The sequence below is a fragment of the Astyanax mexicanus genome, chromosome 1 (assembly GCF_023375975.1).
Source record: "Astyanax mexicanus isolate ESR-SI-001 chromosome 1, AstMex3_surface, whole genome shotgun sequence".
NCBI lineage: Eukaryota > Metazoa > Chordata > Actinopteri > Characiformes > Acestrorhamphidae > Astyanax > Astyanax mexicanus.
Window position 1 is genome coordinate 2,445,810 of NC_064408.1, and position 21,876 is coordinate 2,467,685.

At 33.8% G+C, this 21,876-nt stretch overlaps 1 protein-coding gene across 3 annotated transcripts in view; it reads right to left on the minus strand.

Moving 5' to 3' along the window:
• Positions 1–1,932: 1,932 nt before the first annotated feature.
• Positions 1,933–21,876, minus strand: part of tnfsf13 (TNF superfamily member 13) — a 45,939-nt gene continuing 25,995 nt past the window's right edge. The window contains exons 1-6 of one of the 3 annotated variants that reach the window (XM_049465534.1): positions 21,583–21,835; positions 12,980–13,058; positions 6,433–6,483; positions 6,215–6,333; positions 4,850–4,988; positions 1,933–4,113 (exon numbers count right to left, since the gene is read on the minus strand). In XM_049465534.1, the coding sequence (XP_049321491.1) occupies positions 4,004–4,113; positions 4,850–4,988; positions 6,215–6,333; positions 6,433–6,483; positions 12,980–13,058; positions 21,583–21,765 (681 nt within the window). In that variant the 5' untranslated portion in view covers positions 21,766–21,835 and the 3' untranslated portion in view covers positions 1,933–4,003. Of the gene's footprint in view, positions 4,114–4,849; positions 4,989–6,214; positions 6,334–6,432; positions 6,484–12,979; positions 13,059–21,582; positions 21,836–21,876 lie in introns of those variants that run through there. The other 2 variants (XM_049465531.1, XM_049465529.1) reach the window with 2 other exon arrangements.

Here is a 21,876-nt window from a genome sequence, read left to right on the forward strand (position 1 = left end):
TTATCCTTTTTATTATTATTTTCACCCTGTTCTTTAATACTCGTGGTTTAGGAGAACCGGTGGGAAATATTAGAAATAGGTGAGGAGACCACAGAAAAAGCAGAAATTGTTTTAAAATAAACGTTTATTTTAAAAGTGCGCCAAAATCTGCACCCCCGCCATGAAAAGCACCTTCTCTCAGGAGTGCATTTCTGATTAAAGTTAGTTAAAGCAATTATCTCCTCTTTTATCAAGAAAACGATGCGTATGCTCTGCCGAGAGAGGGTGCTTTTTATGGCGGGGGTGCAGGTTTAGGCACTACTATGGTGCCTATTATTATTAATATTTGGATAGTGTTGCCAAGATAGCGTTTAACATCTGACTGTTGACTGTTGTCAGAGTTTTAATCAGTCAGTGGAGCTCCTGTGTTTCTCTGTTACCAAGATAAACAAGCAAAACTCCAGAAATGTACCTGAACACACCTCTCTCTCATTAAAACTCATTAAAACTCATTATATTCTGTATATAATGAAGTTTTAGTGTATTATAGGTTCTGCTCACTATCAGACGACACAGTGGAACTAATGAGAGGAAGGTCAGGTTCAGGTACAGATCTGATGCAGGGAGTTATGGGTAATTCTATAGAGAATGATGTGAAAATGTGGAGCTAAACAATAAGAACTGATTAGAAGTGAGGAAATTTATGGAGGGATCAGATCCTCTCAGAGCGGCTGGACCTGAGCGTTTGACCCCGAGTATTATTCTCCTGGATAAGGGTTTATTTCTGGGCTGGGAAAAAGCCAAAAAGGTCAAAAATAAAAGAAACACAGCATTTCTTTAACAGTCTCATTGTTTTAATGTTTTGCAGGTTTTAATAGTCGAGGATAAATATTTGTACAGTAGAATAAAGCAGAATCCTGAGATCTGTTGAGCTCTGCTGTTAAACAAACATACAGTTTTTCTCAGTCAGTTTTATGAGGCACCTGGAATTCAGGCTTTCAGTTAACAGCTGTGCTGAACTTATCAAGAGTTAATTACTTGAATTTCTTGTGTCTTAATAAAGTGTTTGAGAGCATCAGTTAAAGTAAAGTAGTGAAGAGGTAGAGTTACAGGTATACAGTGAATAGTGAATATTTGAGTAATGTTCTAATCCAGGTTATTACAAAACCTTAAGAAATGAACAATTTCCAGAACCATTATAATGATGGAACTGGCACTCATCAGGACCGCCCAGATAAGGAAGAGCAAGAGTTCCTTTCGTGGTACAGAATAAGTTCATCAGAGTATTTTGGTTTGTTTAACACTTTTAAGTTACTACATGATTCCTTATGTTTTTCTTCGCTATTCATGTACTATATAAACTATATGTAAAAAAATATATAAAAAATGCTCACTTAAAAATGATGAGTTTCTTTGATTTTACCAAATTGAAAGCCTCTGGAATATAATCAAGAGGAAGATGGATGATCACAAACCATCAAACCACCAAACTGAACTGCTTGAATTTTTACACCAGGAGTAAAGCAGCATAAAGTTATCCAAAAGCAGTGTGTAAGACTGGTGGAGGAGAACATGATGCCAAGATGCATGAAAAAAAAATGTGATTAAAAACCAAGCAGGATTATTCCATCAAATATTGATTATTTCTGAACTCTTAAAACTTTATGAATATGAACTTGTTTTCTTTGCATTATTTGAGGTCTGAAAGCTCTGCATCTTTTTGTTATTTCAGTCATTTCTCATTTTCTGTAAATAAATGCTCTAAATGAGAATATTTTTATTTGGAATTTGGGAGAAATGTTGTCTGTAGTTTATAGAATAAAACAACAATGTTCATTTTACTCAAACATAAACCTATAAATAGCAAAATCAGAGAAACTGATTCAGAAACTAAATGGGTATCTTCATTTTTATAGATGATTAAATAAGTAAAAACAATATAATGCATCAAAAAATGTTTCATCTGTTTTTTTTATTAGTAGAAGATGTAAATACAGGACATATGTATGTATAAAGACAATACTGTATGTAATAGTAATAATATACAAAATACTGAATAACTGAATAATAAACTGTATTATCTGAAACACCATGGCGCCACCTGGTGGACAAAACAACCAAACTACTGCTATAATGTTTCTGAAGGGCTTATTTCTTATTTCAGTTTAAGACCAGTTTCTGCTGGTAACTGGATTCAGATCTAATTCAGGTCTAATCTGATGTTTGTTAGTAAATTCGATTTAAAATTCGATTTAAAATCTGTTGCCCAATACTTTAATGACTCTTTTCTACTCAGCTAAAAGTGTTTATTACTGTTATGCTCTAAGCTTTAGCTGCCCTCAGTTTACATTTATGATTTACATCAATATTTAGTACTTTTTTGTAAAGATATTTTGTTACCTTAATAAATATATCAAAGATTATGAATAAAAAAAGCTTTTATTATGTTATGCATTTTTTTTTCTTTTATATATTAATCTAAACAAAATGTGATTGCTGTGTTTTGTCACTTCTAAAATTATAATAATTTAACTCACTTTTCATCTATATTTTATGTATTATTTATACATTACCATATTTTTCGCACTATAAGGGGCACTTAAAATTCTTGAATTTTCCCAAAAATCATCAGAGCTCCTTATAATCCGGTGCTCCTTATGTATGAATTCTATCAGTCAGGTATTAAAGAGCAGTAAAGACACTCCACTGAAGTACAGAGTTATACAGGGTGAGTTTTTAGTGAAGTTTCTCCAGCACTAAGGCTGGAGCAGCAGAATTAGCATTAGCCGCTAACCACAGTGCTAAGTGCTAGCTCTTTTATCGTTCAGAGGTGAGTGTTATCGGACTGCAGTCTGCTGCTAACCCCAACTAGCACAGCTACAGCAGCATTAGAATTAGCCGCTAACCACAGCGCTAAGCGCTAGCTCTTTCATCGTTCAGAGGTGAGTATTATCTGCCTGTAGTCTGCTGCTAACCACGGCTAAGCGCTAGCTCTTTCATCATTTAGAGGTGTTTTATTGCTGTTAATCCCGGCTAGCACTGTTGGAGTAGCATTAGCATTAACCGCTAAGTGTGCTAAGCACTAGCTCTTTCATTGTTCAGAGGTGAGTATTATTGCTGCTAACCCCGGCTAGCACTGCTGCAGCAGCATTAGAATTAGCCTCTAACCACAGCACTAAGCGCTAGCTCTTTCATTGTTCAGAGGTGAGTGTTATTGCTGCTAACCCCGGCTAGCACTGCTGCAGCAGCATTAGAATTAGCCTCTAACCACAGCACTAAGCGCTAGCTCTTTCATTGTTCAGAGGTGAGTGTTATTGCTGCTAACCCCAGCTACCATGCTGGAGCAGCATTAGCATTATCCGCTAACTGAGATATGGCTAGCTCTTTCCCCGTTCAGAGGTGAGTATTATCTGCCTGTAGTCTGCTGCTAACCCTGGCTAGCACTGCTGGAGCAGCATTAGAAATAGCTTAACATTAGCCACTAACTGAGTTAAGCGTTATCGCTATCATTGTACAGATGTGAGTGTTATTGCTGCTAACCCCGGCTAGCACTGCCGGAGCAGCATTAGCAATAGCTTCTAACCGTTCGACTTAAAAAAAAAAAATATTTTTAAGAATTACAGTTGTGTTTACTTAGGTTAGCTTAGCTTTACCCAGTGGTGAGACCCCTGTTCCTTACTAGTGTTGCATAATATGTTTTATAATCCAGTGCGCCTTATAGTGCGAAAAAAAACAATCAGTGCTGAGTATAGAAAGACTCCGCCCACATAGGTAATGATAATTAACAGGATGTAGTAAAGTTGTATAGTGCGCTTAGTCATAAAAATTGCAGTGTGTAACCGAAACTAAACGTACAGAATACAATGTAACACACAGACGTAGCTTGATAAGAACTTATTCTTTGAAGTTTGGCCGGATGTAGAATGATTTTGTTACTTTTGAATGATTTATATGCAAAATGTATTCTAACATTTGTCTAAACTTCACGGGATTAGTCAGTTTTTTAGCCGAAAATCAAATAAACTTAGATACTGAAGATGCCCATGAAAGTGGCGTGAGACCAGAGGATGAGCTCAGCCGACTGTCGTGGTACAGATAACTCCAGCACTGATCCCGACTCCAGGTAATGAACACCTGAGAATCACACACACACACACAAACACACACACATACACACACACAAACATACACACACACACACACACACAAAAAATAGGGAAGTGATTCAATAATTTGAACATTATTTAACACAGACTGTAGTCCTGTATCTGTAGAGAGAGTACAGTAGGTCATGCTGTTTCTCCATCAGCAGCCGGAGTCTGAGAGAGAGAGAGAGAGAGAGAGAGAGAGAGAGTACAGTAGGTCATGCTGCTTCTCCATCAGCAGCCGGAGACTGAGAGAGAGAGAGAGTGAGAGAGAGTACAGTAGGTCATGCTGCTTCTCCATCAGCAGCCGGAGTCTGAGAGAGAGAGAGAGAGAGAGAGTACAGTAGGTCATGCTGCTTCTCCATCAGCAGCCGGAGTCTGAGAGAGAGAGAGAGAGAGAGAGTACAGTAGGTCATGCTGCTTCTCCATCAGCAGCCGGAGACTGAGAGAGAGAGAGAGTGAGAGAGAGTACAGTAGGTCATGCTGCTTCTCCATCAGCAGCCGGAGTCTGAGAGAGAGAGAGAGAGAGAGAGAGAGAGTACAGTAGGTCATGCTGCTTCTACATCAGCAGCCGGAGTCTGAGAGAGAGAGAGAGAGAGAGAGAGAGAGAGAGTACAGTAGGTCATGCTGCTTCTACATCAGCAGCCGGAGTCTGAGAGAGAGAGAGAGAGAGAGAGAGTACAGTATGCTGTTAAGTCTAGTCGGTTAGAAGTGTGAAGTGTTACCTGCTGTGTAGCATGTGTTGACGGGTTCGCTGAGGTTGCTGGGCATGCTCTTTAAACATTTCATTAATTTTGTCTCCGCCCCCTTCAGCCGCTTGGTGATCACATGACCCATCACCCAGGTGTTGTCTTTATACAGCACCTGCAGCAGGTAGAATTTAATTATTGTATATAACCTATTAATTGTGACACAATACCACTAGGTTTATCATGGTTACCTTTTTACCATTGTGATTGAGTTATATTGTAATGTAGTATCCATATGTTTTAGATTGAGTTACTGTTTTAATTGGGTTAGATTGTGCTACAGTACCAATTAACTGTAGTACAGGGTTGGCTTTATAATTTGAGTTAGATTGCGATACAATATCACTAGGTTTATCATGGTTCAATTTCTGCTATTTCATTGAGTTACATTGAAATGTAGTATTCCAATGTTTTAAATTGAGTTAGACCATGCAAAATTAGCCACAATGTTTTAATAGAGTTAGATGTGGTACAGTCCCAATTAACTATAGTGCAGGTTTGATTGAGTTAGATTGTGATACAATACCACTAGGTTTATCATGGTTAAATGTTTACCATTGTAATTGAGTTAGATTGGAATGTAGTATCCATATGTTTTAAATTGAGTTAGATTGTGTAACAGTAGCCATACTGTTTTAATTGAGTTAGATTGTTGTACAGTACCAATTAACAATAGTGCAGGTTTGGCTCTTTAAATTGAGTTAGATTGTGATGTAGTATACATATGTTTTAATTGAGTTAGATTGTGATGTAGTATACATATGTTTTAGTTGAGTTAGATTGTAGTATACATATGTTTTAATTGAGTTAGATTGTGATGTAGTATACATATGTTTTAATTGAGTTAGATTGTGATGTAGTATACATATGTTTTAAATTAGTTAGATTGTGATGTAGTATACATATGTTTTAGTTGAGTTAGATTGTAGTATACATATGTTTTAATTGAGTTAGATTGTGATGTAGTATACATATGTTTTAATTGAGTTAGATTGTGATGTAGTATACATATGTTTTAGTTGAGTTAGATTGTAGTATAAATATGTTTTAATTGAGTTAGATTGTGATGTAGTATACATATGTTTTAGCTAAGTTAGAGTGTTCATACAATACAATACACTTGGTATTATGGTTCATTTTCTGCTATTTTAATTGAGTTGCGATGTGTTTAGTGTCTTTATTGCAATAAAATAATAAATGGGTGTGTCCAACATTTTTCACTGTGACTATAGTGACTGTAGCTCCTCCCACATGGTTTATTCAGTCTTAAGCTCCTTTTGATTCAAAACTAAAGTAAAATAACTAAATAAAAGTACTATTGATCAGTAATCAGACACTGACCTGACTGTATATAAAGTAGGTTCCCTCCGTGACTACGCTGATAGTTTCCCCGGAAACCTGTAGCCCCGCCCCCTGGCTCCGCCCAAGTGCCCAGGTAAGAATCGTCAAATCACGCTCACCTGAAACAACAAAAAAATTATTATATTATAATTTATATTATAATTATTATATATTTCATTCTGATTATGTATATTTATTATAAGAGGTGTAGTTTTTACCGTACGAGTTTGTTGAGGCGGGAATCAGGTGCAGAATGGAGCGCTGCTCTGCTGAGGAAAACAACACACTCCTAACTGAGGATTAATTCAGTTTATCACGCATTAATACTGTGAGTCTGACCTTAATCACTACTATAATACTGTTCTTTAATTCAGTTCGGCTCTATTATTTGAGTTAGATTGTGCTACAGTACCCATACATTCACTTTATTTTAAGTTTTTTATCCCTTAATTGAGTTAGTTTGTAATGTAGTACACATACTGTTTTAATTGAGTTAGTTTGTAATGTAGTACACATACTGTTTTAATTGAGTTAGTTTGTAATGTAGTACACATACTGTTTTAATTGAGTTAGTTTGTAATGCAGTACACATACTGTTTTAATTAAGTTAGATTGTAATGCAGTACACATACTGTTTTAATTGAGTTAGATTGTAATGCAGTACACATACTGTTTTAATTGAGTTAGTTTGTAATGCAGTACACATACTGTTTTGAGTTAGTTTGTAATTTAGTACACATACTGTTTTAATTGAGTTAGTTTGTAATGTAGTACACATACTGTTTTGAGTTAGTTTGTAATTTAGTACACATACTGTTTTAATTGAGTTAGATTGTAATGCAGTACACATACTGTTTTAATTGAGTTAGATTGTAATGTAGTACACATACTGTTTTAATTGAGTTAGATTGTAATGTAGTACACATACTGTTTTAATTGAGTTAGATTGTAATGCAGTACACATACTGTTTTAATTGAGTTAGATTGTAATGCATTACACATACTGTTTTAATTGAGTTAGTTTGTAATGCAGTACACATACTGTTTTAATTGAGTTAGATTGTAATGTAGTACACATACTGTTTTAATTGAGTTAGTTTGTAATGTAGTACACATACTGTTTTAATTGAGTTAGATTGTAATGTAGTACACATACTGTTTTGAGTTAGTTTGTAATTTAGTACACATACTGTTTTAATTGAGTTAGTTTGTAATGTAGTACACATACTGTTTTGAGTTAGTTTGTAATTTAGTACACATACTGTTTTAATTGAGTTAGTTTGTAATGTAGTACACATACTGTTTTAATTGAGTTAGATTGTAATGCAGTACACATACTGTTTTAATTGAGTTAGATTGTAATGTAGTACACATACTGTTTTAATTGAGTTAGTTTGTAATGCAGTACACATACTGTTTTAATTGAGTTAGATTGTAATGTAGTACACATACTGTTTTAATTGAGTTAGATTGTAATGTAGTACACATACTGTTTTAATTGAGTTAGATTGTAATGCAGTACACATACTGTTTTAATTGAGTTAGATTGTAATGCATTACACATACTGTTTTAATTGAGTTAGTTTGTAATGCAGTACACATACTGTTTTAATTGAGTTAGATTGTAATGTAGTACACATACTGTTTTAATTGAGTTAGTTTGTAATGTAGTACACATACTGTTTTAATTGAGTTAGATTGTAATGTAGTACACATACTGTTTTGAGTTAGTTTGTAATTTAGTACACATACTGTTTTAATTGAGTTAGTTTGTAATGTAGTACACATACTGTTTTGAGTTAGTTTGTAATTTAGTACACATACTGTTTTAATTGAGTTAGTTTGTAATGTAGTACACATACTGTTTTAATTGAGTTAGTTTGCAATGTAGTACACATACTGTTTTGAGTTAGTTTGTAATTTAGTACACATACTGTTTTAATTGAGTTAGTTTGTAATGTAGTACACATACTGTTTTAATTGAGTTAGTTTGCAATGTAGTACACATACTGTTTTAATTGAGTTAGATTGTAATGCAGTACACATACTGTTTTAATTGAGTTAGATTGTAATGCATTACACATACTGTTTTAATTGAGTTAGTTTGTAATTTAGTACACATACTGTTTTAATTGAGTTAGTTTGTAATTTAGTACACATACTGTTTTAATTGAGTTAGACTGTAATGTAGTACACATACTGTTTTAATTGAGTTAGATTGTAATGTAGTACACATACTGTTTTAATTGAGTTAGACTGTAATGTAGTACACATACTGTTTTAATTGAGTTAGATTGTAATGCAGTACACATACTGTTTTAATTGAGTTAGTTTGCAATGTAGTACACATACTGTTTTAATTGAGTTAGATTGTAATGTAGTACACATACTGTTTTAATTGAGTTAGATTGTAATGCAGTACACATACTGTTTTAATTGAGTTAGTTTGTAATTTAGTACACATACTGTTTTAATTGAGTTAGTTTGTAATGCAGTACACATACTGTTTTAATTGAGTTAGTTTGTAATTTAGTACACATACTGTTTTAATTGAGTTAGTTTGTAATGTAGTACACATACTGTTTTGAGTTAGTTTGTAATTTAGTACACATACTGTTTTAATTGAGTTAGTTTGTAATGCAGTACACATACTGTTTTAATTGAGTTAGTTTGCAATGTAGTACACATACTGTTTTAATTGAGTTAGATTGTAATGTAGTACACATACTGTTTTAATTGAGTTAGTTTGTAATTTAGTACACATACTGTTTTAATTGAGTTAGATTGTAATGCAGTACACATACTGTTTTAATTGAGTTAGTTTGTAATTTAGTACACATACTGTTTTAATTGAGTTAGTTTGTAATGTAGTACACATACTGTTTTAATTGAGTTAGTTTGCAATGTAGTACACATACTGTTTTAATTGCGTTAGATTGTAATGCAGTACACATACTGTTTTAATTGAGTTAGATTGTAATGTAGTACACATACTGTTTTAATTGAGTTAGATTGTAATGCAGTACACATACTGTTTTAATTGAGTTAGATTGTAATGTAGTACACATACTGTTTTAATTGAGTTAGTTTGCAATGTAGTACACATACTGTTTTAATTGAGTTAGATTGTAATGCAGTACACATACTGTTTTAATTGAGTAAGATTGTAATGCAATACACATACTGTTTTAATTGAGTTAGTTTGTAATGTAGTACACATACTGTTTTAATTGAGTTAGATTGTAATGCAGTACACATACTGTTTTAATTGAGTTAGATTGTAATGTAGTACACATACTGTTTTAATTGAGTTAGAATGTAATGCAGTACACATACTGTTCTAATTGAGTTAGATTGTAATGCAGTACACATACTGTTCTAATTGAGTTAGAATGTAATGCAGTACACATACTGTTCTAATTGAGTTAGATTGTAATGCAGTACACATACTGTTTTAATTGAGTTAGTTTGTAATGTAGTACACATACTGTTTTAATTGAGTTAGATTGTAATGTAGTACACATACTGTTTTAATTGAGTTAGTTTGTAATGTAGTACACATACTGTTTTAATTGAGTTAGTTTGTAATGTAGTACACATACTGTTTTGAGTTAGTTTGTAATTTAGTACACATACTGTTTTAATTGAGTTAGATTGTAATGCAGTACACATACTGTTTTAATTGAGTTAGATTGTAATGTAGTACACATACTGTTTTAATTGAGTTAGATTGTAATGTAGTACACATACTGTTTTAATTGAGTTAGATTGTAATGCAGTACACATACTGTTTTAATTGAGTTAGATTGTAATGCATTACACATACTGTTTTAATTGAGTTAGTTTGTAATGCAGTACACATACTGTTTTAATTGAGTTAGATTGTAATGTAGTACACATACTGTTTTAATTGAGTTAGTTTGTAATGTAGTACACATACTGTTTTAATTGAGTTAGATTGTAATGTAGTACACATACTGTTTTGAGTTAGTTTGTAATTTAGTACACATACTGTTTTAATTGAGTTAGTTTGTAATGTAGTACACATACTGTTTTGAGTTAGTTTGTAATTTAGTACACATACTGTTTTAATTGAGTTAGTTTGTAATGTAGTACACATACTGTTTTAATTGAGTTAGATTGTAATGCAGTACACATACTGTTTTAATTGAGTTAGATTGTAATGTAGTACACATACTGTTTTAATTGAGTTAGTTTCTAATGCAGTACACATACTGTTTTAATTGAGTTAGATTGTAATGTAGTACACATACTGTTTTAATTGAGTTAGATTGTAATGTAGTACACATACTGTTTTAATTGAGTTAGATTGTAATGCAGTACACATACTGTTTTAATTGAGTTAGATTGTAATGCATTACACATACTGTTTTAATTGAGTTAGTTTGTAATGCAGTACACATACTGTTTTAATTGAGTTAGATTGTAATGTAGTACACATACTGTTTTAATTGAGTTAGTTTGTAATGTAGTACACATACTGTTTTAATTGAGTTAGATTGTAATGTAGTACACATACTGTTTTGAGTTAGTTTGTAATTTAGTACACATACTGTTTTAATTGAGTTAGTTTGTAATGTAGTACACATACTGTTTTGAGTTAGTTTGTAATTTAGTACACATACTGTTTTAATTGAGTTAGTTTGTAATGTAGTACACATACTGTTTTAATTGAGTTAGTTTGCAATGTAGTACACATACTGTTTTGAGTTAGTTTGTAATTTAGTACACATACTGTTTTAATTGAGTTAGTTTGTAATGTAGTACACATACTGTTTTAATTGAGTTAGTTTGCAATGTAGTACACATACTGTTTTAATTGAGTTAGATTGTAATGCAGTACACATACTGTTTTAATTGAGTTAGATTGTAATGCATTACACATACTGTTTTAATTGAGTTAGTTTGTAATTTAGTACACATACTGTTTTAATTGAGTTAGTTTGTAATTTAGTACACATACTGTTTTAATTGAGTTAGACTGTAATGTAGTACACATACTGTTTTAATTGAGTTAGATTGTAATGTAGTACACATACTGTTTTAATTGAGTTAGACTGTAATGTAGTACACATACTGTTTTAATTGAGTTAGATTGTAATGCAGTACACATACTGTTTTAATTGAGTTAGTTTGCAATGTAGTACACATACTGTTTTAATTGAGTTAGATTGTAATGTAGTACACATACTGTTTTAATTGAGTTAGATTGTAATGCAGTACACATACTGTTTTAATTGAGTTAGTTTGTAATTTAGTACACATACTGTTTTAATTGAGTTAGTTTGTAATGCAGTACACATACTGTTTTAATTGAGTTAGTTTGTAATTTAGTACACATACTGTTTTAATTGAGTTAGTTTGTAATGTAGTACACATACTGTTTTGAGTTAGTTTGTAATTTAGTACACATACTGTTTTAATTGAGTTAGTTTGTAATGCAGTACACATACTGTTTTAATTGAGTTAGTTTGCAATGTAGTACACATACTGTTTTAATTGAGTTAGATTGTAATGTAGTACACATACTGTTTTAATTGAGTTAGTTTGTAATTTAGTACACATACTGTTTTAATTGAGTTAGATTGTAATGCAGTACACATACTGTTTTAATTGAGTTAGTTTGTAATTTAGTACACATACTGTTTTAATTGAGTTAGTTTGTAATGTAGTACACATACTGTTTTAATTGAGTTAGTTTGCAATGTAGTACACATACTGTTTTAATTGCGTTAGATTGTAATGCAGTACACATACTGTTTTAATTGAGTTAGATTGTAATGTAGTACACATACTGTTTTAATTGAGTTAGATTGTAATGCAGTACACATACTGTTTTAATTGAGTTAGATTGTAATGTAGTACACATACTGTTTTAATTGAGTTAGTTTGCAATGTAGTACACATACTGTTTTAATTGAGTTAGATTGTAATGCAGTACACATACTGTTTTAATTGAGTAAGATTGTAATGCAATACACATACTGTTTTAATTGAGTTAGTTTGTAATGTAGTACACATACTGTTTTAATTGAGTTAGATTGTAATGCAGTACACATACTGTTTTAATTGAGTTAGATTGTAATGTAGTACACATACTGTTTTAATTGAGTTAGAATGTAATGCAGTACACATACTGTTCTAATTGAGTTAGATTGTAATGCAGTACACATACTGTTCTAATTGAGTTAGAATGTAATGCAGTACACATACTGTTCTAATTGAGTTAGATTGTAATGCAGTACACATACTGTTTTAATTGAGTTAGTTTGTAATTTAGTACACATACTGTTTTAATTGAGTTAGTTTGTAATGCAGTACACATACTGTTTTAATTGAGTTAGTTTGTAATGCAGTACACATACTGTTTTAATTGAGTTAGTTTGTAATGTAGTACACATACTGTTTTGATTGAGTTAGATTGTAATGCAGTACACATACTGTTTTAATTGAGTTAGATTGTAATGCAGTACACATACTGTTTTAATTGAGTTAGTTTGTAATGCAGTACACATACTGTTTTAATTGAGTTAGATTGTAATGCAGTACACATACTGTTTTAATTGAGTTAGATTGTAATGTAGTACACATACTGTTTTAATTGAGTTAGATTGTAATGCAGTACACATACTGTTTTAATTGAGTTAGATTGTAATGTAGTACACATACTGTTTTAATTGAGTTAGCCTGTAAATGAATGAAAGTATATTTGCAAAGATCAGTGTGTGAGGTAAAGTGACTCACTCTGTCGTTTCCGTCTAATTTTTGGAGTTGAAGCTTCCCTCTTCTTTCGACCAATCGGCATCGCCGGGGTCATCCATACCTACAGATACAGAGCAAAGGATATATGTCTGTAGGAGAGATATAGAGTTAACTGTAGTGTATAAGGGAAATATACAACTGTAGGAGAGATATAGAGTTAACTGTAGTGTATAAGGGAAATATACAACTGTAGGAGAGATATAGAGTTAACTGTAGTGTATAAGGGAAATATACAACTGTAGGAGAGATATAGAGTTAACTGTAGTGTATAAGGGAAATATACAACTGTAGGAGAGATATAGAGTTAACTGTAGTGTATAAGGGAAATATACGACTGTAGGAGAGATATAGAGTTTACTGTAGCATATATATAAGGGGAATATACGACTGTAGGAAGATATAGAGTTTACTGTAGCGTATATAAGGAGAATATATGACTGTAGGGGAGATATAGAGTTTACTGCAGTGTATATAAGGAGAATATACGACTGTAGGGGAGATACAGAGTTTACTGTAGCGCATATAAGGAGAATATACGACTGTAGTAGAGATATAGAGTTTACTGTAGCGTATATAAGGAGAATATATGACTGTATAAAGAGAATATACAACTGTAGGGGAGATATAGAGTTTACTGTAGTGTATATAAGGAGAATATATGACTATAGAGGAGATATAGAGTTTACTGTAGCATATATAAGGAGAATATACGACTGTACGAGAGATATAGAGTTTACTGCAGTGTATATAAGGAGAATATACGACTGTAGGGGAGATACAGAGTTTACTGTAGCGCATATAAGGAGAATATACGACTGTAGTAGAGATATAGAGTTTACTGTAGCATATATAAGGGGAATATTTGACTGTATAAAGAGAATATACAACTGTAGGGGAGATATAGAGTTTACTGTAGTGTATAAGGGAAATATACGACTGTAGGAGAGATATAGAGTTTACTGTAGTGTATAAGGGAAATATACGACTGAAGAGATATATAGAGTTTACTGTAGTGTATAAGGGGAATATACGACTGTAGGAAGATATAGAGTTTACTGTAGCGTATATAAGGAGAATATACGACTATATAAAAAGAATATACGACTGTTGGGGAGATATAGAGTTTACTGTAGTGTATATAAGGAGAATATATGACTGTAGGGGAGATATAGAGTTTACTGCAGTGTATATAAGGAGAATATACGACTGTAGGGGAGATACAGAGTTTACTGTAGCGCATATAAGGAGAATATACGACTGTAGTAGAGATATAGAGTTTACTGTAGCGTATATAAGGAGAATATATGACTCTATAAAGAGAATATACGACTGTACGAGAGATATAGAGTTTACTGCAGTGTATATAAGGAGAATATACGACTGTAGGGGAGATATAGAGTTTACTGTAGCGTATATAAGGAGAATATTTGACTGTAGGAGAGATATAGAGTTTACTGTAGCGTATATAAGGAGAATATTTGACTGTAGGAGAGATATAGAGTTTACTGTAGTGTATATAAGGAGAATACATGACTGTATAAAGAGAATATACGACTGTAGGGGAGATATAGAGTTTACTGTAGTGTATATAAGAAGAATATATGACTGTATAAGGAGAATATACGACTGTAGGGGAAATATAGAGTTTACTGTAGCGTATATATAGAGAATATATGACTGTATAAAGAGAATATACGACTGTAGGGGAGATATAGAGTTTACTGTAGTGTATATAAGGAGAATATATGACTGTAGGGGAGATATAGAGTTTACTGCAGTGTATATAAGGAGAATATACGACTGTAGGGGAGATACAGAGTTTACTGTAGCGCATATAAGGAGAATATACGACTGTAGTAGAGATATAGAGTTTACTGTAGCGTATATAAGGAGAATATATGACTGTATAAAGAGAATATACAACTGTAGGGGAGATATAGAGTTTACTGTAGTGTATATAAGGAGAATATATGACTATAGAGGAGATATAGAGTTTACTGTAGCATATATAAGGAGAATATACGACTGTACGAGAGATATAGAGTTTACTGCAGTGTATATAAGAAGAATATACGACTGTAGGGGAGATACAGAGTTTACTGTAGCGCATATAAGGAGAATATACAACTGTAGTAGAGATATAGAGTTTACTGTAGCATATATAAGGGGAATATATGACTGTATAAAGAGAATATACAACTGTAGGGGAGATATAGAGTTTACTGTAGTGTATAAGGGAAATATACGACTGTAGGAGAGATATAGAGTTTACTGTAGTGTATAAGGGAAATATACGACTGTAGGAGAGATATAGAGTTTACTGTAGTGTATAAGGGGAATATACGACTGTAGGAAGATATAGAGTTTACTGTAGTGTATAAGGGAAATATATGACTGTAGGAGAGATATAGAGTTTACTGTAATGTATATAAGAAGAATATATGACTGTATAAAGAGAATATACGACTGTAGGGGAAATATAGAGTTTACTGTAGCGTATATATAGAGAATATATGACTGTATAAAGAGAATATACGACTGTAGGGGAGATATACAGTTTACTGTAGTGTATATAAGGAGAATATATGACTGTAGGGGAGATATAGAGTTTACTGCAGTGTATATAAGGAGAATATACGACTGTAGGGGAGATACAGAGTTTACTGTAGCGCATATAAGGAGAATATACGACTGTAGTAGAGATATAGAGTTTACTGTAGCGTATATAAGGAGAATATATGACTGTATAAAGAGAATATACAACTGTAGGGGAGATATAGAGTTTACTGTAGTGTATATAAGGAGAATATATGACTATAGAGGAGATATAGAGTTTACTGTAGCATATATAAGGAGAATATACGACTGTACGAGAGATATAGAGTTTACTGCAGTGTATATAAGAAGAATATACGACTGTAGGGGAGATACAGAGTTTACTGTAGCGCATATAAGGAGAATATACAACTGTAGTAGAGATATAGAGTTTACTGTAGCATATATAAGGAGAATATATGACTGTATAAAGAGAATATACAACTGTAGGGGAGATATAGAGTTTACTGTAGTGTATAAGGGAAATATACGACTGTAGGAGAGATATAGAGTTTACTGTAGTGTATAAGGGAAATATACGACTGTAGGAGAGATATAGAGTTTACTGTAGTGTATAAGGGGAATATACGACTGTAGGAAGATATAGAGTTTACTGTAGTGTATAAGGGAAATATATGACTGTAGGAGAGATATAGAGTTTACTGTAGTGTATAAGGGGAATATACGACTGTAGGAAGATATAGAGTTTACTGTCGCGTATATAAGGAGAATATACAACTATATAAAAAGAATATACGACTGTTGGGGAGATATAGAGTTTACTGTAGTGTATATAAGGAGAATATACGACTGTAGGGGAGATACAGAGTTTACTGTAGCGCATATAAGGAGAATGTACGACTGTAGTAGAGATATAGAGTTTACTGTAGCATATATAAGGAGAATATATGACTGTATAAAGAGAATATACGACTGTACGAGAGATATAGAGTTTACTGCAGTGTATATAAGGAGAATATACAACTGTAGGGGAGATATAGAGTTTACTGTAGTGTATAAGGGAAATATACGACTGTAGGAGAGATATAGAGTTTACTGTAGTGTATAAGGGAAATATACGACTGTAGGAGAGATATAGAGTTTACTGTAATGTATATAAGAAGAATATATGACTGTATAAAGAGAATATACGACTGTAGGGGAAATATAGAGTTTACTGTAGTGTATAAGGGAAATATATGACTGTAGGAGAGATATAGAGTTTACTGTAATGTATATAAGAAGAATATATGACTGTATAAAGAGAATATACGACTGTAGGGGAAATATAGAGTTTACTGTAGCGTATATATAGAGAATATATGACTGTATAAAGAGAATATACGACTGTAGGGGAGATATAGAGTTTACTGTAGTGTATATAAGGAGAATATATGACTGTAGGGGAGATATAGAGTTTACTGCAGTGTATATAAGGAGAATATACGACTGTAGGGGAGATACAGAGTTTACTGTAGCGCATATAAGGAGAATATACGACTGTAGTAGAGATATAGAGTTTACTGTAGCGTATATAAGGAGAATATATGACTGTATAAAGAGAATATACAACTGTAGGGGAGATATAGAGATTACTGTAGTGTATATAAGGAGAATATATGACTATAGAGGAGATATAGAGTTTACTGTTGCATATATAAGGAGAATATACGACTGTACGAGAGATATAGAGTTTACTGCAGTGTATATAAGAAGAATATACGACTGTAGGGGAGATACAGAGTTTACTGTAGCATATATAAGGAGAATATGTGACTGTATAAAGAGAATATACAACTGTAGGGGAGATATAGAGTTTACTGTAGTGTATAAGGGAAATATACGACTGTAGGAGAGATATAGAGTTTACTGTAGTGTATAAGGGAAATATACGACTGTAGGAGAGATATAGAGTTTACTGTAGTGTATAAGGGGAATATACGACTGTAGGAAGATATAGAGTTTACTGTAGTGTATAAGGGAAATATATGACTGTAGGAGAGATATAGAGTTTACTGTAGTGTATAAGGGGAATATACGACTGTAGGAAGATATAGAGTTTACTGTCGCGTATATAAGGAGAATATACGACTATATAAAAAGAATATATGACTGTTGGGGAGATATAGAGTTTACTGTAGTGTATATAATGAGAATATACGACTGTAGGGGAGATACAGAGTTTACTGTAGCGCATATAAGGAGAATGTACGACTGTAGTAGAGATATAGAGTTTACTGTAGCGTATATAAGGAGAATATATGACTGTATAAAGAGAATATACGACTGTACGAGAGATATAGAGTTTACTGTAGTGTATATAAGGAGAATATACGACTGTAGGGGAGATACAGAGTTTACTGTAGCGCATATAAGGACCATATACGACTGTAGTAGAGATGTAGAGTTTACTGTAGCGTATGTAAGGAGAATATATGACTGTATAAAGAGAATATACAACTGTAGGGGAGATATAGAGTTTACTGTAGTGTATATGAGGAGAATATATGACTGTACGAGAGATATAGAGTTTACTGTAGTGTATATAAGGAGAATATACGACTGTAGGGGAGATATAGAGTTTACAGTAGTGTATATAAGGAGAATATTTTACAGTAGGAGAGATATAGAGTTTACTGTAGCGTATATATAGAGAATATATGACTGTATAAAGAGAATATACGACTGTAGGGGAGATATAGAGTTTACTGTAGTGTATATAAGGAGAATATACGACTGTATAAGGAGAATATACGACTGTAGGAGGGATATAGAGTTTACTGTAGTGTATATAAGTAGAATATACGACTGTAGGGGAGATGGTATAAATAGGAAGTTCTCTGCATGTTCCTCCTTTAAACTTCACTTATTTCACAACTCAGTTCAGTTTAGTTTATTTTAGTGACATGATCATCCTGACTGAAAGGAATTTTGGGAAATGATGTGCGTGTGTGTGTGAGTGTGTGAGTGTGTGAGTGTGTGAGTGTGTGAGTGTGTGTGTGTGTGTGAGTGTGTGTGTGTAAGCCTGTTAGCTGAATGCCTGAAATTGTTAAGCCGTTGTTCACGGGGGGGGGGGGGGGGGGGGTTTGGGGGCGACTGAAGGAATTCAAGCGTTACAGACACACAGTCAGCACACACAGCTTTATAAAACATCATAAAATTCACTTTATATTAAATATAGCACTTAAATACTGCATTTAATTCAGTTTTTCTGCAATAAATTTACTTCTATAGTGTGTTTAATTTAGTTTTACTGTGATAAATTCAGTCTTTCAGTAATAATTTCAGTCTAACAGTGATACATTTACTCCTATATTGTATTTAATTCAGTTTTTCAGCGATTAATTCAGTCTTAGAATGATAAATTTACTCCTATACTGTATTTAATTCAGTCTTAAAGTGATGATTTCACTCTTATACTGTATTTAATTTAGTATAAGAGCAAATAATTCAATCTTAGAGTGATAAATTCTCTCTTATACTGTATTTATTTAAGTCTAACAGTCATAAATTTACTCCTATACTGTATTAAACTCATACTTACAGCGATAAATTCACTCCACTGCTGTACTGAATTCAGTTTTACAATGTGACAATGTAACCCCGCCCCTTTGTTACCTTCCCCAGGTGTTCCCAGTATGCCTGTATATATAAAGCCCCTTTATTTTAGTGTTGATTGTTGGGTATTTTGTATGCTCAATACTGGGGGTTTATACCCCTCTAGTCTACAACTGGAATTAGGCCTGGAGACAAAATCTTTATGATCAACTGACTGAAAACAAGATGAGGTGGGAATCCCAGTTGGAAATTTCTACAGCCAGTTCAGACAGAAACATGGACCAGGTGAAAATTGTCATTCAATTTTATGTTTGAAACTAGTTTATTTACTGTATTTACTGTAGAAATCTTGTTTGTGTAAAGATACACAACGCCTCGGAACAAAAAGGCGTTTTTGGAAAACTTAGGCAACGTTCACATTTCAAGCCACACTGCTCAAAACCGACTTTCATGACGAAAACGTATCAGATTTAGGATCACATACGAAAGTGATTCATATCTGACTTGAAAAAAACGGATTTGGCAAGTTCACACAGCCATGAAAAAATCAGATCTGAGCCACATTGAGTAAAAAATCAGATTTGAGTCACTTCAGCCTGGTAATGTGAACGTAGCCTAAGGCTGTGATCGAAACGGCTCCCTACTCCCTCATTAGTGCTGCGCTATTTAGGGATACACTATGTAGTTCACTAAGTAGTGGTGAAACAGGAGTGAATTTGGACACTACCTCATCATTATCATGTGCCAGCACCGCTCGCATAAACCCCTGAACACCTGAAGAGCTGAACTGTGTTTAAAACTCCATAAACACACAAGCTGAGCTCTGAATTAAAGTTAGGGAAGCTCTGAGCTGATCATGAAGTAATTTATCTCTCTCCATGGGCGGATCTATCGGGGTGGCATAGGGTGGCAGCTGCCACCCTAAAGGAAAGCCTTGTGACCCCTGCTGCCACCCCAGAATTAAAAGAAAAGTTACTATGGACAATTTGACATTTACAAGAGCAAATCTCCGATGTCAGACTGCAGTGAATTATAATGAAATAAATTATAATGAAAGCTTGGTGCTAGTATAGTTGCAATGCATATATATATATATATATATGTGCCGTATGATGCCACCCCTCAAAAATTCCTGCAGCTCACAATGTTGCCAGATTGCGCGGTTTCATGCTAAATGTTGAGTTGAACCTGAAATTGTCTGGAGTAAACACTGTGCTTTGACGGGTGGACAAAACTACAAGTGTTAGGAGTTTGGAAATTGAACTCATCCGTGTTGTAGTTAGATATCTAACCCTGCAGAGACAGAGCTTTTAGTCCTGCTGATGGAAAGGGTACTCAATAGTGCCCTAAATAGGGAGTCATTTCTGTCACAGCCTAACTTTAATACCCTTATACTTGTTAGAACCTACTAATCCCAGATGGCCAAATAATGCAGGTAATTTTGGCCAAGTATCTTTTTTCTTATTATTGAATTATTAACTCTGATCTTAACTGAGGCGAGTGAGATCCTGCAGTTCTTTAAATGTTGTTCTGGCTTCTTTTGGGACCTCCTGGATGAGTTCTTCATACCCTTTTGGGGGCTGGAGCACCTGCCCCTTCGGCTTTTACTGCCCAAAGTGCCCGTCTTCACGTATTAGCATTTTCCCGTAAATATCCCGAATTATATTAAATAAAAAACAGTATTATCAGAAGACAGGCTGATGTGTGCTTAATAAACTGCAGCTTCTGTCTAATCAGTTAGCTTAAATTTGGAATTAGATAGATAGTTAGTCAAGGTTTGAGAAAAAACATATATAAATGTAATGTTCAACTTGCTCTGATGTGCCTGATCAGCCAATAACTATTTCATTTTCAAACTGTGTTTATTAATTTAGGATTGCAGGACTATACTGTGAGCTATAATGAATGAAAATCCATTTATCTAACTAGTTATCTAGACACTGGGTTATGTTGTTAGTTTAAAGCAGTTTCTTAACCCTGGTCTCTGCCCTAAAATTGTGTATTTTCCACCTGATCCAACTGATCAGCTAATTAACAATCCTTTATTGAGTTACCTGTTAAAATCCCTGAGCCATCTATGGATCATAAATCAATCATTTTGTATATCAGCAGTGTATTAGACACAGCATACCACCAGAGAAATCTCTAGAATATGCAGTAAAATATGCAGGAACTGGGTTGAGAAACACTAAGCTAAAGTGACTTCTGTTCATTTGTAGTTTACAGTAACACCACAGTAACACCACAGTAACACCACAAATCAACCGGTATATTGTAAAGTATATTTCTGTACAGTGTTTTAAATTTGTGCTCTATGTGCCCCCTTTTAACTTTGAGCACCTGCCCCTCAGTAGGTCTCTGCATGGCCCTGATAAAACAGACAGAAAGACAGACAGACAGACAGATGAATATTCAGGTGTGCACTCACCTACCCCGCAGCAGGTACCGGAGAGGCAGCGGGCGCCCTCCTGCCCCGTCCGCAGGGCACTGACCGTGTGCTCCAGGTCCATCAGCTGGAGCCTCAGCAGACGGATGTGACGCCACTGAACGAACAGGAGGGTCAGGACCAGACAGGTGCAGGACAGAGTCACCAGGACCACGTAGCGCTTCTCCATAACGATGCTGACGGCGGGAAAACGATGAGGTCTGTAGCTCTGAAGCTCTGATCCAGAGCTGCACTGGGATCTCAGGGTTTCTAAGAAATGCCCGGTTCCCCTGCTCTGCTT